This window comes from Fistularia commersonii, chromosome 19 (genome assembly GCF_037954325.1).
Source record: "Fistularia commersonii isolate RoL2024-O1a breed Wild chromosome 19, RoL_Fcom_v1.0, whole genome shotgun sequence".
Lineage (NCBI taxonomy): Eukaryota > Metazoa > Chordata > Actinopteri > Syngnathiformes > Fistulariidae > Fistularia > Fistularia commersonii.
The window spans coordinates 5,699,081-5,715,612 of record NC_141302.1 but is presented as its reverse complement, the minus strand read 5'-3'; the positions used below and the strand labels follow the sequence as shown (position 1 = coordinate 5,715,612).

The following is a 16,532-nucleotide window of genomic DNA, read 5'->3' as shown; positions in this document are numbered from 1 at the left end:
AAACCCATGTAAATATGTGCAATAACTGAAACTACATGTGGAATAATGCATACAAATATGTGCAATAACTGAAAGTATTTGTAAAGATGCCTTATCTCACAAAATTCTTATACTGCATCAGTATATATTTCTTATTTTTATATATTTATCATTTCACTTGTGTCCCTACTGGAGGATATGTGTGCACAAATGTACATAAATGCTTACCAAAATGTTGAATAATGGAACTATATGTGCAATATATGACAAATAATTTCTTTCACTGGGCCGTTAAAACATTAAACACTCAGATTAAATAACGGGGTTACTACATGTGTAATAACCCATTCCAACATGGGCAATAGCTGAACTATATGTTCAATAATGCATACTAAAATGTAGAATAATGGAACTATATGTGCAATGACCCTTGTAAATATTTGTAATAACTGAAACTACATGTGTAATAATGCATGCAAACGTGCAATAACTGAAACTCTATTTGTGAAACTGCCTTCTTTCACTAAATTCTTCATCAGTATTTCTTATTTTTATAAGAAAATTTACACATTTCTTGCTAGTCTGTGCGTTAGACATTAAGAATATAGATATTGTATTTTGGTGGAGTATATTTTACAAGAACTTTACACTGTGCTTATAACTCTGTTGACTGGCAGTCTGTTTTCTCCCCCAGCTTTTCCTGAAGCGCTACTGCAAAACCAAACATAGCACGATTGTTCACACTCTTAGGGAATTCTGGAAACCCAGATGACCCCGAGGAATCTGTCTTTAAACGGTAAACACCGTTGAAATATGAGGAAAACACACATCCGAAAAGAACGCAGCATGTTTTTGCAATTCTAATGGAATTCAATTATAATATTTATTATTCTGACTGGTCACTGTCACAGCAATAATGTGAACTAAATATATTGTTTATGAACTGCCCAATAAATATATTAAACCAAAAGAGTTATACTATTGTCTTCATTACAAAAGACAAAAAACATTTTTGTCACTGTCATGAAGGTTAAATGCCTGTCTGACAGCCAGAAAGTAGCGGAATAAAATAACAGGATAAATCAATACTTGAGTGGTTGTCATTTGTATGAAGAATTTTATTATAAAATTAGAGAACAGAACCATCACAGAACCATTTAGTTAAATGAAGAAACTTGTTGTCAACTGCTGGCACTTTTTATTGCTGTAAGTATATAGTTTTTTTGATTAAGTGTAAGTAAAATAATGTAAGTATTTACTAAAATCCTAATCACAATCCTAACACAGACTGAGCTCCCAACTTTTTCATGGATTTGAGGCACAATCCCAGTGTTTCTCACTTGCCAGATTCTTGATAAAACAAAATACCTAGAACATGACCTTTGGGAAAACAATTTAGAGGATCAAGCAACGTGAGAGAAATGCAGTGACGTCCACTGTACCTCCATAGAAGGCAAACATCGCTACAATCAATATTCTGAATGACTGAGAATTTTCATATGCTAAGATCTTGGCCAATGATCTGCAAAATATGGTTGAGGCCGGAAGTTTCAGAGTCGACATCCCATCCCTCCTGTCACCGTTATCGTCTCTCCGGTGATGTAGGAGGCCTCGTCCGAGCACAAGAAGGCAATGACTCCTCCAATTTCCTCCGGATTTCCAATTCTAAAGGGAAAATATAACACAAATAATCCTCCAAAGTATTTGATATCTATCATTTAAAAAATTGACAAGTGACTTACCTTTTAATGCTGAGCTGTTTTTTAAACTCATCCATAATATCCTCATTTTGCCATAACTGAAAATAAAGTGAAAATGTGAGCTAACTCAGATGAAGTCACAAGAAGTTAATTGCACTACAAATAAATTCTACATTTAGTGGTATTTCATTTTAATGTATGTTTTAATATTGAACAAAATAGATATAGTAGTTGAGTCATTTTCATCGAAATATATTCATCCAAAAAAAATTTCCTGGATATTTTTTTTTCTCCCTTCTGATTTTCAAATATATTTTAAACCGATTTCTGCTTGTTCATTTTGACGCCATCAACACTTCTTAAGTATTCACTTTTGTGTCAAACACATTTCGTTCTGTCACCATGAATTTGGGGCCATGGCCAACGGGGTTTTCAGTGAGCTTCTACCTAACACAACCGCTTCCTGGTAACTGAAACTAAGCAGTCACGCAGATCAAACCTACCGCAGCGCTGAACCTGGTTTTGATTACTCCGGGAGCCACGCAGTTGACCCTTATGTTGCTGTGAGCCAGTTCAGGGGCCAGAGCCCGGGTCAGACCCAGCAGGGCTGTTTTACTCACGCTGTAAGGACCCAAGGCCTGTGGGGATGGCATGAAAGAGTCAGGATTTTTGCTGGGGTGTCGACAACTTTATCCACACAAGCATGTACATGCAGTGCTTCTGGGCTAAGCTATGAACACACTTGCTTGAATACTATAAGTAAAAGCATGTATTGGTGAACCTTGTGATTTCAGATTTCCTCTGAAGAATATCATCTCTCATCAACAATTTCCTTCTGGATAAATAAAGTTTTTCTTATTCTTATTCTTATGATAAACCTACAGAGTTTTAACTTGAGATGGATGAAGACCATTTTAGCCTCATCGTTCAGTCGAGTGGAATCAACAATTTATCTACTTCATAAAGACCATGTTGGAATATGACAAGATTCATGCACTACCTGCATGGGTTGGTATCCAGCGACTGAAGACACAAATACGACATTTCCCCCACTGAAAGAAAATTTAAGAATCATTAAGACCTTTCTATGGAAGCTCCAAGAGGCTATATAGCAATACACTTAATACATTCCTGTATATAAATGCTAATTTTTTCACATGATTTCTTTAAATCATCCCACCACTGTGGGACAATTTTAAACCATTTTACTGGACAAAACATGGTAAATTAAGTGATTAACAAATAAAAAATGATTATATACAGATAAATGTGAACCTCAGGGCCTTCTGTATCTTGCTAAAAAAAAGCTATACTGGGTATTTTTTCCAGGATGTTATCAATCTTGTTTCAGCTCACTCACCCCCTCTTTTCAATGTGAGGCACCACCAGCTTGGTCATGAGGAAAGCCGCTTTCACATTAATCGACAGGATCTAAATAGCAAAATGTTGAACATTAGAGCTATACGTACTGAAATGCATAGTAGTAGTAGTAAATATAATGATTTTGGTAACTGCACCTTATCCCAGTTCTCCTCTGTGCTATCCATCATATTTCCAAAGAAAGGGTTGACTGCTGCGTTGGACACTAGGATATCGATCCCCCCACACTCCTCCAGCGCCTGTTTAAACCAGAGGATCAGGCTTTTTAGAGACGGTAAAAAATAACTGAATAGAAAAATGATTACAGATAAGCTTAATTTAGTCATAATTGTTGTAGTGGAGGGCAGCGTGGTGGCAGGAGCTTTTCTGTTTGGGGTTTGCATGTGGACTCGATAATGAAGTCATGAGTGTTAATACAGACTTTGAATATATGTCATTTGAAAAAGAACTGCTTCAAAAATGAATTAAAATTGATTGTTTACATTTTTGGGGTGTTTGGATTGGCTGTTGGTCCATGTGTCCGCTTAAGGAAATATTTTCTAATATCTTTAACCCACGGTAAAACACTGACGCTCCAACTCACGGGACTCACCGTCCGAACCAGTTTCTCTCGGTCCTCTCCCTTGCCGACGTTGCAGGTGATTCCGGTCACTTGGATGTTCTGGCCCTGCAACAGAGCCACAGCCCTGTCCACGTTGGCCTGCCGCCGGCTGCTCACCACCACACGGGCCCCTCTGTTTCCCAGGGCCTGAGCGGCAGCCAGGCCGATTCTGAGCAGGAGCACCAGCGTCATGATGGGATGTCAGGGGGGGGACCAGGTTGACCGACAGCGGATACAAAAGTGATGCAGAATCACTGGAGATTTTATGATAACTTTCAATTTTGGTTACTTTTCTACATATTTACAAACTCTTCATCATTATTAGTTTGCCTATTGTTTGTTTTTTTTTCTTAAGGAAATTAGATGTTTCCAGGATGAAAACAAAAGTGGAAGACTGGCAAGAAACTCACCTAAAAATTCTATTATATATTTTAGAATATATATTAAATATATAAATAAATATATATTATCTATATATTTTTTTATTTATTTGATAGGGACAGTGCACATTAATGAACATCCATTCAGATGCATCTAATAGACGTTAATATGCCGGATTATTGCAAAAATGCTAATTTACATCCGCAGACCCAAGGCAGATAAGTGAAAGACACAACAAGACATAAGAAAGAGCAAAAGGTTACAATAACAGCACAGTACAGTACATTACTAAGAAGTTAAGAGTTAGTGGTTACAGGACTGATTTACTTTCAACCACTGCTTGAGGTGAGTTTTAAAGGTTTGAAATGTGGGACACTCCCTACTGGCAAGTGGGAGACTGTCCAGATCTTACTTGCCTTTACGGAACGAGCATTTTGTCCAAAGGCTGTGTTTCTGAGTGGGACCTCACAGTCCTCTTGTATATAAAAGTGTAACATGTGATTCATAGATATTTTTTTTAAAAAAGACCCTACATCTTAAAATTCTGAAATATTTTGCAGAAATAATTTTGGTGAGCAGTTGCAGTAGAAATGATACGTAGAAAATTGTGAGCAATTAATTTAAAAAAAAAACGAGAATATTCTTCCTATTTAATTTTTTTTTTCTTATCTTATTGTGATGTCGTAGATATAGACAAACTCGTCTATATAATCTTCTCTACAGGTATTTTTGGGGAGACATTTGAGAGACATTGCTAGCCCTCCACAGAAGTGGAAGGCTGGCAAGAGACTAATGTGAAAATTCACCAAGTATGATGTGAAAGCAGAAAATCCCATTCATTGATTTTTATTTATTTATTTATTCATTTAAAGCCCCTACATCTTAAAAGTCAAATATATTGCAGTAATGTTTTTTAGTGAGCATTCACATTAGAACATGATAGATCGTTGTCTGCTGGACACTTTCACTTACTCACAGCGTGATTCTTACCCGTCTGTGGAAGCCGTGATCACGGCTACTTTCCCGGCAAGGCTGCTTTGTGACATGTTTCCACGACCGCTGATGTACCTGACAGCGCCTCTGCAGAGCACCTGGGGACGAGACACACGACTGTCCTGAACGCAGCAAGTAAACGGGGTAAAGGTCACATGGCTTGGCAGGGGCTTTTGTTTAGACTGTTAATAAACATTACGTTGACGTTATTGATCACCGATCGCGCATCGTCTCGGTTTAACTCGCCATGCAATCAACCAAACAAAAGTTTAACGATCTAAATGATGTGTAGAAATACCTTCCAACTCATGCCAGGGTCTTCAGTCCGACCTGGATAGCGTCGCTCCTAATGTTTTCCGGGAAATAAAACGACTATGTCAAAATAAAAGCCATAAATTAGTCTGCACCACTCCGACCAAATAGTAAGCCTTCCAGTAATTAATGTATGAACAATTGTTGAGTTGTGCTACTAGATTAATTTGTCGTGTTGTTTTTCTAATTTTCATTATTATTGTTAAGCAGCGATTTGATTCTTCCTCCATTTTGTTCCAATGATGAACCGCAATTTCCTGTTGTCCCTGAACGCAACCCGCAGTCGGGAGCCAATCGGGTGGCTCCGTGCATCGCGAGCATTTGCGAGATCATCGACTTCACAATAAAGTGGATTGGGCTAATGCTTCGCGCTAGCACCCGGGCTATGCTAGCAGATTAGCGAGCGACGTCAACAACTGAGGAGGAGGGGATCATTTTGTTGTCATTGCCGTGGATGATTGAACGCCACTGGTCACAGATTTTCACGCACGAAAAGCGGTGGCTTCACGTCTCCTAAACCGAACCCTGACGTGAAATTTATCGGCGAAGCGAAGAAGACGAGGTAATATTGCTGCTAATTCACCGAACAAAACGCCTTCGCCGGTTTTACAGAGCGGCGTCTTTTGTTGGTTGAACGCGTTTCCAGTGAAAGGTGATGGAAATAACCTGCATTAACGCGGCTAACGTTGTCGAGCTCGGAGAAGGTAGGCCGCGGTAAAAGACGACCTTTTTTGATAGTGTGTAACGTTACTGGTACAAAAGAACTGCCTTTTTGTCCCAGATAGCTGCTTTGCTCGGGGCCATTGACGGTATTCTGCTTCGCGGCTCGTTTCTCTTCGATTCACAGCGACGGTTAGCTTTTTGCTGACCGAGCATCTAGCATTACGTTACTGGGCGTGGAGAAGATAGACAGGTGTTACTGCGCGACTACCTTCAAATGTCAATGAGTCTCACGGCGTATAGGTTGACTGTCCTTGCTCAGACTATCAGTGCGTTAAATAAGACATAAAGAAAATCGTTCGGCTTGCAGGATCCACGGGGAGGCGGGGACGACGAGTCCTAGGCTTTAAGATGTGTCCTACCCAGAGCCAGCTGTGGCACGGTGCCGACACTTTCCGGATACTTCCATGGGATCCGCTGCACTTCTGATGGATGACCCGGACTGAGCAGGACACCTGAGTTATTGTTACTCCCGACACACAACTTCGCAGCGATGTCTGTCTCTGTGAGTGATTTTTTTTTTTTTTGTTCTTATTTTCACCGGCAAGCACTGTTATTTTGCGATCAGAAGTTGACCGCGCTCTCGATGCGTGTTTTTGTTGTTCTTGTATCACCTTCCACACGTTTAATGTGGATCTTCATTGACTTTAGTAGTGTTTTAAGGGGGTCCCACATGGCTCAATAAAGCCCCAGCTGTCCCCAGGGGGTTGGCTTAGAAAATGAAAGGGGGCCTGACTCCTTGGCTTTTGGTTGGCAATTAAGCCCTAAACTGCAAGGGACAGATGTGTCCCTCATCCCCTCCCCCTCCCTCTCATTCCCTCATTACCATTAAGCCCTTGTGTCCAGTTGATCATCGATCGTCACTGTTTGCCCCCTTTTTCTCCTCTTCTGCCTCTTGATGACAGCTGTGAATGAAGATGAGATGCGAGATCTGATTTTTTTTTAATTCATACATCCGTTCTTTTACTGCCTTCATTTATATTCTTGATTTTTCTTTTCTTTTTTTGATCGTGCCTATTCATGGCTTTTCACCCTATTCAAAAGTCTGAACAATTAAGCTTTTAATACTCTTGAGTCTCTGCTGCAATGTCAATGAGTGGTTTGTTGGTGGCAAGAGACACTTTGCTGTGTTTAGAGTGTCTGGTGAAACCTCCTGCCACTTAGCCATTTTGTATGCGTATGAATTATATGTCATTGTTTATATCTGTGGTAAATGTCTCCTCTTCCTCAGACGGTTTTGGCGAAAGCGCTCTTTGATAACACAGCTGAGAGCCCGGAGGAACTGGCATTCCGTAAGGGTGACATCCTGATGGTTCTTGAGCAGGAGCAGAATGGGGGTCCTGGGTGGTGGCTCTGCTCCCTGCATGGCAGACAAGGTATCGCCCCAGCCAACCGGCTTCGTCTCCTTCAGACTGCCCCGCCACCTGGCCCAGATTCCGCCTGCCCGTCGCCCGGTGCGCCCCTGGCACGTACAACTGTCAGCAGTAGTGTAGAGGACATAGATGGAGTGTATCGCTCCCCACCAGGTGTGGGTGAGGGACGAGGAGGTGGAGCCGCCTCAAGACCCGGGGAGCTGCGCAGAGTTGAGAGTGGCCGTCCACGCTCTCATTCTAGTTCTGGCACTCGGCCACGGCCTGACTGGGATGTTGGAATTATGGGCCGTCCACGTTCCCCCTCTCTAAGGGGCCGGGGCACAGAAATGACCGGCACACTTTATCAAACTCCAGTAAGTCCCTTACCTCCAGGGACTCAGCATGCAAGGCAACCAGGCACTCTGATGGCTTCAGAGTCTGTTTACCTCTCACCCAGTGGATTAGCAAGAGCAACTGACTTATCAGAAGACACTACATATCTGGTACCTAGAGAAACACTAACTGCAGGACACTCGGACGACTGTTACCTGGTGCCAAAAGGAACACCGCTAGCAGGAGATGATGTTTACCAGACCCCAACAGGAGGAGTTGTGGCCACTGCTGTCAGCTGTAATGGCCCCTCCTCAGCCAGTGGTATACTTGGTGCTTCCCAATCTAAAGCGAGTCAAGATGTGCCTGGGATGTACCAAATCCCCTCTGCGGGGGTAAGCCTTCAAAGGACTTCAGCAACAATTTTGGCTCATCAGCACCCATGTCAATCACCTTCTATTCAAGCATCTCCCAGACCTCTTCACAAGGGAGTAGCACCCAACTCTGCTGCTGCTGCTAGGGCCAAACCCAGCCTAGCCTGTCATCGGGGATCCCCTTTACTTGTTAGGGCCGGGCACGGTAGAGTTCCCGGGTCACCAAACTTTGCACGCAAACCTCCTCCACCTGCTCCTCCAGTTCGGGGGGTCACGCGGAAAGATGCACAACAGTCCTCACATTTGTCAACTGACACAAACTTTGTCACCAAACCCGCCGCTCAGCCCACCTCTGCAAGCCTACAACAGGACGACAAGCCGAGTGGAAATACTCACACCAAGGAAGAGAGGACAAGCAATAACACTGAGAAGGAAGGTAGCGATCAGAACAAAAAAGGAGAAAATGCTGATAGCTCTGATCCCGTGGATGATCAGGTATGTGATGTTTGGCTGCACTTTGGCTGAGTCTGTTTCATGACCGTTGGTCTCTTAATATTTGCTGCCCTCTGTTTAAACCCCCATCCTGAGAACATGTCTACCGCATCATGGAATCTTATCTTAGATTTAGAGAATGTTTACATGTTAGTTGAGTGTCATTGTTTTTGCACTGACTATGCTGATATTAAACTGTACTTAATATACATTTTATAGACTGACTTTCAAATGGCACTGAACTGTAAAAGCTTTATTCCTACACATCTGCAGTAAGCCTTACTTTTGAGTTATAAGATGTCGTGTTGCAATATGAAACGTGATTTTCACTTTTTTTTTTTGTCTTGGGAGGTATATGATACCCCTCCTAGCGGCAGGTGGCAGCGGCCTGTCCCAACTGTCGTCTGTGAAGATGATGGTATCTATGACACCCCACGAAGCATCCCACCACAAGCTGACGCTGAGACAGAGGTAATGCTAAAGTGCACTCTTCATTTCTTTGATCATTCACTTATTCCTCACAGAAGGGAGCACCGCTGGTATAAAGCCACTCCCAGCACGTGAAGTTGTTTGCAGCTGAGATGCAGAAAGCAAAATGTTTTCTTGTTCATACATATTGATTTAATGCAGGGCGGTCTGGTGGTGCATTAGTTAGCCCACCCGTCTCGGGGCTGACTATGTAGAACGTTTCCTCCCTTTGACTAAAATCATCCAGTGTGCTATCTGAACACCCTCAATTGTCCGGTGATCTGAATGAGAACGTGGATAGGTGTATAACTACAGAAGGCTATGTGATCGATTGGTATCCGGTTCAGGCAGTACCCCATGTTCGATAGGACGAGCTGCACCCCCCAGCCTCCATGACCACGTGTTTGGGATAAATGGTCATGATAATTAATGAATGACTCAATGCTGTAATTAACACAGTCATATTTCATACCACTTTCCCTGCCCATTTTTATTGTGCGGTACAGCAGTGGCACAAATTTGTGCCTTGAAACACTTCGAAATAGCCCCCACAGCTGATAGAAATGGCTGACTGCCTTTTTGCAAGATAGCCTTCACAGCTTTGTGTCTCAGTGCTGCAAAGCTTTACAGAGCTAATATTTTATGTATTAACATGTCTGATAGACCATAAAAAGAATACAATGCACTGTTCAACACAGCTTGTGTTCATTCTCACAGGGGGGACAATTTAATCAGTTGTTTTCTAATTAAATATTTCAGTTGATACTGATATGTTATCCCACCTAAGCTTATCTGCTATCTTCAAGTTACTCATTTAGGTTATTTGCATAAAATCTCGCATAAAATTGCAGTCTTTTTTTAAATTGAAATTTTCACTGTGAAAAATGATGATCTAAAGCGGTATTTGGCGTAAAATGCTTCGAACCGTGGAAATCTGGTGGGGGGAATTCAAGTCTGTACAAGTGAATTCACCAAGGAGATGACTATCAAATATTCACCATTTTTTCCCACATTCCGCTATACGGCTTGTCTCCCTGCCCCCCAAGGCGCAGCCACACCTGTCTCTGTCTTCTGTGGGAGCCTGTCTATCCAGTCCAAATGCTGCTGCTATTTTCTCCCAGGCACACCCATGTGTCAGGGCCATGCCAAGGCCATACCACCAGTGGTCTCTTTTAAATGCTCCTTGAATATGTTTGCCAGCTGTTGGATTATTTTTTTTCCTCTTTTCTCCAGTTACGGCATATGTGGATTCATTTCTTTCACACATGGATGTATAGGGGGACAGATATATCATAGGCTTTCTTTGGTGATGAGTGATCATTTGAAGCAAACTGTCTGTGAATTCCAAGATTTTTTTTTTCCCCATTTCAAACCGGTTCGGTCTGCTCACTCATCCAGCAGAAAAATGTACTTGTGTTTTCTTTGTGTAGGGATGTAAAAACAGACAAATTGCAAACAGTATTGAAAATCATCAGAGAGAAACCCATTATTTTTCCTGTACCTTCTCCACTTGCAGGTCTATGACGTCCCCACCATAACTCTAAATGTGTCGACATCAGATGTGGAGCAGCACGGTGACTCGTTGCCTGATGATGATGATGTCTACAGTGTCCCCACACTTCCTGGAGTGCCCCTGGGCCCTGCGGAGTCAGGCACCAGCCTAGAGGAGGCTGCACAGGGTTTTGTTTCTGGTTCAGAGAAACGGGTCAGTGGTGGTGATCATCATCAGGACTCTTCTGAGCTGGACTGTGGAATATACGATATGCCTGCTCTGACCGCTGAAGCCCTCCCTCACTCCTCCTCATCCTCCTCAACCTCCACTCGCCGTCTGTCTGTTTCCAGTAATGGCTCTGGCGATGTGCAATGGAGAGCTTCGCTCTCTAGTGTTGTTCACGCCGTGCTCAGCACAGCCACCTGCTCAGCATCCACACTGTCGTCACGGGACCTAGCCACCTCGCTAGCTGAAATCCTGTCAACATGGAAAGCCAGTCATTCTGGGGACCCTCCCCCGCCTCTCCAGCAGGCCTGGGCGCGTCTTTCTGACCTTCTGCCTGCCTTATCTGCTATTGGCAATGCTCCTCCATCCGAAGGACTCCTATCTTTGGTCCAACGTTCCCTTGAGGAAAGTGCTCTCCTCTTGCAGGCTCAGAGTCGACCACGTCTTCCTTCCCAAGACTCCCTGTCTCGCAGGCCATTGCCTGCGCTCCCTGTGCCTGACGGGAAACCGTCTGGAGGCGGAATGGGCTCCCGTAAGAGTAGTTGGATTCAGGAGAGGCCTTTGCCTCCAACCCCTCAGCCAACCTTCTCCTTGCCTCCCGCCCCGGCCACTGTGACCCTCACGGTGGGTGCCAGTGATGGCGAAGACGATCCTAGTAATGAATATGCAGGAATTGGCCTTACTCCCATCCCTGCCCCACTTCCTGCTGGAGACAGTGTCGGATATGTCAAGCTGCAGGTCAGTTCTCATGACTTAATCATGACTGCATCCGCTCTTAATACAAATCACCCTCATAGGCAACTTCTTTATCTCAAGCTTTATCCTATGTTTCTCTGTATGTTTCTCCCTCCACTTTGCTGGTAGCAAGGGTTTTTTATTGATGATTTTGCGCACAAGTGGAAATATGTTCATTGTCTTCCAACAATTCTAGGGGAAACCAGAGCCGCCTTCTGTTTTGCTGGCTCAGAATGGACAAACGCAAACAATCAGTGCAGAGCCAAGGGTGAGTCTTAGTGTGTTTTTCCCTTCTTTACGATGAAGCCCCTGCTCCTGCAGCCCACACACTAGCAGGGGCGTGCCACACTGTCATTCTTAGAGAGGTTTTGTTGCAGACACACACAGTAAGTCTATACAAATGAGCTACTGATTGACTGTGTGTCACACTGTGCTCTGTTTACTAATTTACTGAAGAAACATGGCCCATGGATCCAGCTTGCAGCAGGTCTTTGGTTCCTGGTGGTTTTAAAATCCATCTTTTTCTGTTGACTCACTGTGTTTACTCAATATCTCCTGACTAAATGTTTTGCTCAGTCTGTACACTCATCCATCATCCTCCATCAAGAAAGAGTGTATTCATCATTAAAACTTTTGTTAGATCGTAATTTTTTTGAGAATTTAAACAAGTTAGAAATTTAAAAAAAAAGGAACTTTTATTGCTCAGTCTGTTATTTTTTTTCATTGTTGCTTTTTTCATTTAGTCTCCCAACATTACTCTCTTATGCCATAGAGGCCCAACAAGAGGACAAAAGGTCATTTGTGAATAGTAACAATCTTGCCTCACATGGAAAGGAGTCTGCTTGTCAATAAGTGCCAGAAAAGCAGTCAAGCAGTCATTCTTTCACCAGACCCACTTTCTGACACTATGTATATAAACATATTCGCGTCTGACTTGCTCTCTCTCCTACTTTGGTTCATGATTATTGTTACAGAGGAAGTTTGTGCGTGTGTGCGTGCGCACACATGTGTGTACATATTCTCTGAGAATGGGCAGGTTGTTTTTTAAGGGATATTCCAGCTATTCTTCATGTTGTACTTATTACCACTTATTATGTGTACCAAGAGTTTTTAGATATTTTGTAACTGTAGACCTAACCATAAACTCCCCCAAAGGCTTTTTTAATCAACTTGCAAAAATTTAACCCCACGTATTCTTCCATAGTGGAGATCTTGTAAATTCATTGTTGTCAACATTGAAAACTGTTATAAATCAAAGTCCACAGCCATTTTAAAAGTGATTTATTTTTTAGTAAACTAACTGGAGGATCTGTGGTTGTTTTCATGTATTCGACATTCCGTTCTATTGGCAGTGTAGCCTGACTTCTTCTCCCTCACTAATTTCATCTTTCTTTTCTTCATACAGTTATCCCCCTCCCCTCCTTTGCCAGTGTCCCTGTCCCTGGAGGACACGGAGCTGCTGTCCTTCTACTCCTCCCAAAGCCTTGCTCACCTCTCTTGCCTGGCAGACGCCATCGACGTGCTCTTCAGTAGCGTTCAGGCAAATCAGCCACCCCGTATCTTTGTCGCCAGAGGAAAGAGTCTCATTGTGACGGCCCACAAACTTGTGTTTATCGGGGACACTCTCTCCCGCCTTCTCACCTCTGCTGACCTTCGAGCCAAGGTATGAGGCCGTCTGATAATGATAACATTCGATAAAGGAGATTTCCACTGGACATATTTGGGAATACCAATTGTCCTCCAGCATTTTGCAGACAGTCCTTTTTTTACAGTCAGCAACTGCATCTATATTATGTCTTTTTAAGCTACAACATCACATATAGATATTTACCTGAAAAGAATTTTGTTGATGACGCAGTGTTTTTGTAAGATATTTCCAAATAGGATGTACTTATATGTCACATTGTTGTTTGAGTTTTTAAACATTTATTGCCAAGACATCTGTTTCCTGCATATTTGAGCTGGGAGAACCTATTCATCCTTTAAGCTTACTTGATGACTCCAGACATCCACAGTCACTGTAGCTGCTCCAATTGATTACATTCAATGTGATGCAATATGTCAGGTTCCTCACACGTCTGGTGTATTTTTGCCATCAGACGTTGTTTGGATAATGAGTGAACTGATTCTAAAAGGACAGGTCCTGCCAGATATCTGGATAGATGTCCTGAAGCAGACTTTAGACCTTGCAGAATCAGTAAACATTGTTCAGGCTGCATTTTTTACTGTATTAGCCGGCAGCTCATACTTTTGGGAATGGTAGAAGATCAATCAGGAGAAACTGAATTCTCTTTTGAATTTTCGTTTTCTTTCCCTGCATTCAGATCACAACCTCAGGGGGGCGACTGTGCCAGGCTTTGAAGGCCGTTGTTGTGGCTACAAAAGGGGCTGCCCAAAATTACCCATCAGTATCTGCCACCCAGGAGATGGTGGACCATGTGGCAGAGCTCTCCCAGCAAGCTGCTGGCTTCACCACTCTCCTCCAGCGTCTGGCAGAGATATCTTCATGATACTTCAAGTGACATAAAAAAAACTTTGTTGACACTATACATATATTTTCTCTCTTTAAAATGCCTTATTTGTTTGTCGTCTCACTCTTTCAGTACCTTATTTTGTGTGAATGGGATCGAAGCAAAAACAGTAAGTCCTGGAACAGGCCGTGACCAAGCAGAGTGTCACCTGTGTGGGTCAGTTCTATCTTGCCAGGTTTGTGTTGGTTTGCCTTTGTTTATATATTGGCATCTGTGTTCTGACGCCAGGCACAGTTTTCTTTTTGAGTGTTAACTTATTGAGTATTTTAAGCCGTTTCGTGGCTTTTGAGTGTTCATGTGGTTTGTCTGTCTTGGGAGCTTTGCTATTAGGTCATATTTTCCTGTCAAGATGGCCATTTTTTTCCCTTCCCTCTTCTATTTATTTTGCTACCCTGTCTATTCCAAACATAGCACAAAAGGCGGTATTACATGCTGGTTTTCGAAATACTATACCTGGAAGAAATGTTTCTGACTATCTTTGCTCAACCTCTGACGTTAACCCTCCCATGCTGTTTTTGTACATCTTGTCTTATCCACCCAATCTGAGTCTATACATCATCACGTATGAAGTCCGAAGCACCCGTTGAATTGAAGTCTTGTCTGGTAGGGAGATAACCAATGATGAATAACAATAGTCTGAGAGAAATTGCCCAATACTGTTCTTTCCCACAGTCATGTGTTTGGCCAAGGATAAGGAACCTGCCAACCAAGTTTACCTGTCCCTGCGTGTCACTTCATGACCTGCATGCTTACAATTCACCGAAATATTTCATTATTTATTCCTTGAAGGATGTTGACGTCTGTTAACTTTTTCATTAAGCTGTAAGAAACACTAAGGCAGAGTATTATGTCTTACTCATCTGGACCTTTGCTGGAATTGCTGTGATGAGATTTTTTTTTTTTATTGTTTAGACGCTGTCATCCAAAAATATGGTGCTAAGGGAACGTTATTCCAAAACGTCAATAGTCATCAGTAAAGGGAATGTTTGAAACTTAAAGCTGCACAGTGGTACAATTGTCCTCAGCAACTTTATTGCTTTATCAAAACATACAAACAGCTAACATGAATCAATATGTTGAAGTTGACCATGATCAGAATCTCTTTAATTTAGCATTGCTGGCCTTTCATGGACTACCTGACAATTTGAGTCCTGAACACACTACATTTTCTACAGCTGCATTGTTAAATCAGTCGGCAATTATTTGTTAATCTGAATCCATTTTGAATCTTTTTTTTTTTTAAACAAACAAAAGTGGAAAATTCTGTTATTGCAGCCCATCAAAAATGGATATTTTCTATTTTTGCTATTTTTTTTAATGAGAGCAGTATCAATATTTTGGGTTTGGAGAACTGTGTTTGGGTTTTGGGAAACATTGATGTTTGCGTTTGCACTTTTTTTTTACATTTTATAGACGATCCAGTGGATTGACTTAATAAAACAGATCAAGTTTTACGGAAAACAATCTTTAGTTGAATCCCTAACATTTATCCAGGCAAGAAAAGTCACTTCATTTTGGGATTTAACAGTAATTCGTCTCTTCTGGTTGCAACATCATCAAGGGAAATGCATGTCAAGCAGCTTCTCGTTCCAGACAATTCTATATCGGTCAGATATACTTGAATCATTTTTTTATTATGACCCTTAATACGTTGGTCCGTGCAACAAGATGTTTACGTTGATGCTCTCGCGGGGAAAACTAGCAAATCCTGTGCTGTGAAACCCTCTTGATAAAGCTGAACAAAGATTTAATATCTGTATCCGAGATCACATTACTTAACCTGATGATTTAGTCTTACTTTGCAGATATTCGTCAGTGTCAACGGGACACAAAGTAATGTTCATCATTCTGTGATGTCATAGTTTTCTGCTTTTCTAGTTTCTTTGCTGCAGTGACACCCTGTGGATATTTTGAAGAGCGCATAATCCCCAAGTAACCTTTGACTATATGTTTGTTTATCTTCTTTCTGTTCTGTATGAATAGCTTTAAGACGTTTAAAATTCTCATATGCACATCCTCTAACTGGGGTGATTTTACAAGGTGATTTATAAGAGAAAAAAGTGATCCGCTTGTGTGTGTTGAGCTGGGAGGAGTGTTACAGGCCAGCCATATGGCTGTATATATATATATATTTTTTTTTTTACAAAAAACGTTTTCTACACTACGTGAACTCATCTGATGCGGTTTATCTTATTTGTTACAGACACGTATCTCATGCAGTGATGCAGATCACCTCTTTACTTTAAAACACTTGTTCGATGTCTGTCATATATATATATATATCCCTGTTCAGAATACACAAATACATCTTTTTTGCAAGTACTTTTGTGAGTGTGTCCGCGTTGTTTTTTTTTATCGCGGCGGGCGTGTAAACAGTCTCCCGGCGGTGGGAGAGCTGTCAAAAGCACCGCTGAGCGCAGTTCGGATACCCGAGGACTTCCGGAAACACACGAGTTATGACGCCGAG

The 16,532-nt window shown here is 42.1% G+C and overlaps 2 protein-coding genes across 4 annotated transcripts; one reads left to right on the top strand and one right to left on the bottom strand.

Annotated features, from left to right (window-relative positions):
• Positions 1-1,076: 1,076 nt before the first annotated feature.
• On the bottom strand, positions 1,077-6,074 carry LOC147223521 (dehydrogenase/reductase SDR family member 4-like). The gene is made up of 10 exons (XM_086166416.1): positions 6,013-6,074; positions 5,333-5,380; positions 5,032-5,132; positions 3,652-3,829; positions 3,197-3,298; positions 3,040-3,110; positions 2,680-2,731; positions 2,183-2,317; positions 1,722-1,777; positions 1,077-1,644 (listed from the first exon to the last, which is right to left on the bottom strand). The coding sequence occupies exons 1-10, from the start codon at positions 6,016-6,018 to the stop codon at positions 1,530-1,532; spliced, it is 864 nt and encodes a 287-aa protein (XP_086022542.1). The 5' UTR covers positions 6,019-6,074; the 3' UTR covers positions 1,077-1,529.
• Positions 5,670-16,387, top strand: efs (embryonal Fyn-associated substrate). Of its 3 annotated transcripts, XM_086166414.1 has the most exons (8): positions 5,670-5,908; positions 6,377-6,571; positions 7,298-8,617; positions 8,966-9,085; positions 10,599-11,537; positions 11,731-11,802; positions 12,940-13,197; positions 13,859-16,387. In XM_086166414.1, the coding sequence occupies exons 2-8, from the start codon at positions 6,560-6,562 to the stop codon at positions 14,042-14,044; spliced, it is 2,907 nt and encodes a 968-aa protein (XP_086022540.1). In that variant the 5' UTR covers positions 5,670-5,908; positions 6,377-6,559; the 3' UTR covers positions 14,045-16,387. The 3 variants fall into 3 exon arrangements, with proteins under 3 accessions (XP_086022540.1, XP_086022541.1, XP_086022539.1); XM_086166415.1 differs by lacking the exon at positions 5,670-5,908 and having other exon boundaries at positions 6,315-6,571; XM_086166413.1 differs by lacking the exons at positions 5,670-5,908; positions 6,377-6,571 and having other exon boundaries at positions 6,580-8,617.
• Positions 16,388-16,532: the final 145 nt, after the last annotated feature.

Excerpts from the sequence above, each read along its gene's own strand:
- LOC147223521 (XM_086166416.1), bottom strand. Across the intron at positions 3,111-3,196 it reads CAGAGGAGAACTGGGATAAG|ATCCTGTCGATTAATGTGAA; the intron begins GTGCAGTTACCA and ends TTTGCTATTTAG. Across the intron at positions 1,645-1,721 it reads AAACAGCTCAGCATTAAAAG|AATTGGAAATCCGGAGGAAA; the intron begins GTAAGTCACTTG and ends TTTTCCCTTTAG.
- efs (XM_086166413.1), top strand. The coding sequence starts at position 7,280 with ATGTCTCCTCTTCCTCAGACGGTTTTGGCGAAAGCGCTCTTTGATAAC. Across the intron at positions 11,538-11,730 it reads TCGGATATGTCAAGCTGCAG|GGGAAACCAGAGCCGCCTTC; the intron begins GTCAGTTCTCAT and ends CAACAATTCTAG. Across the intron at positions 11,803-12,939 it reads CAATCAGTGCAGAGCCAAGG|TTATCCCCCTCCCCTCCTTT; the intron begins GTGAGTCTTAGT and ends TTCTTCATACAG.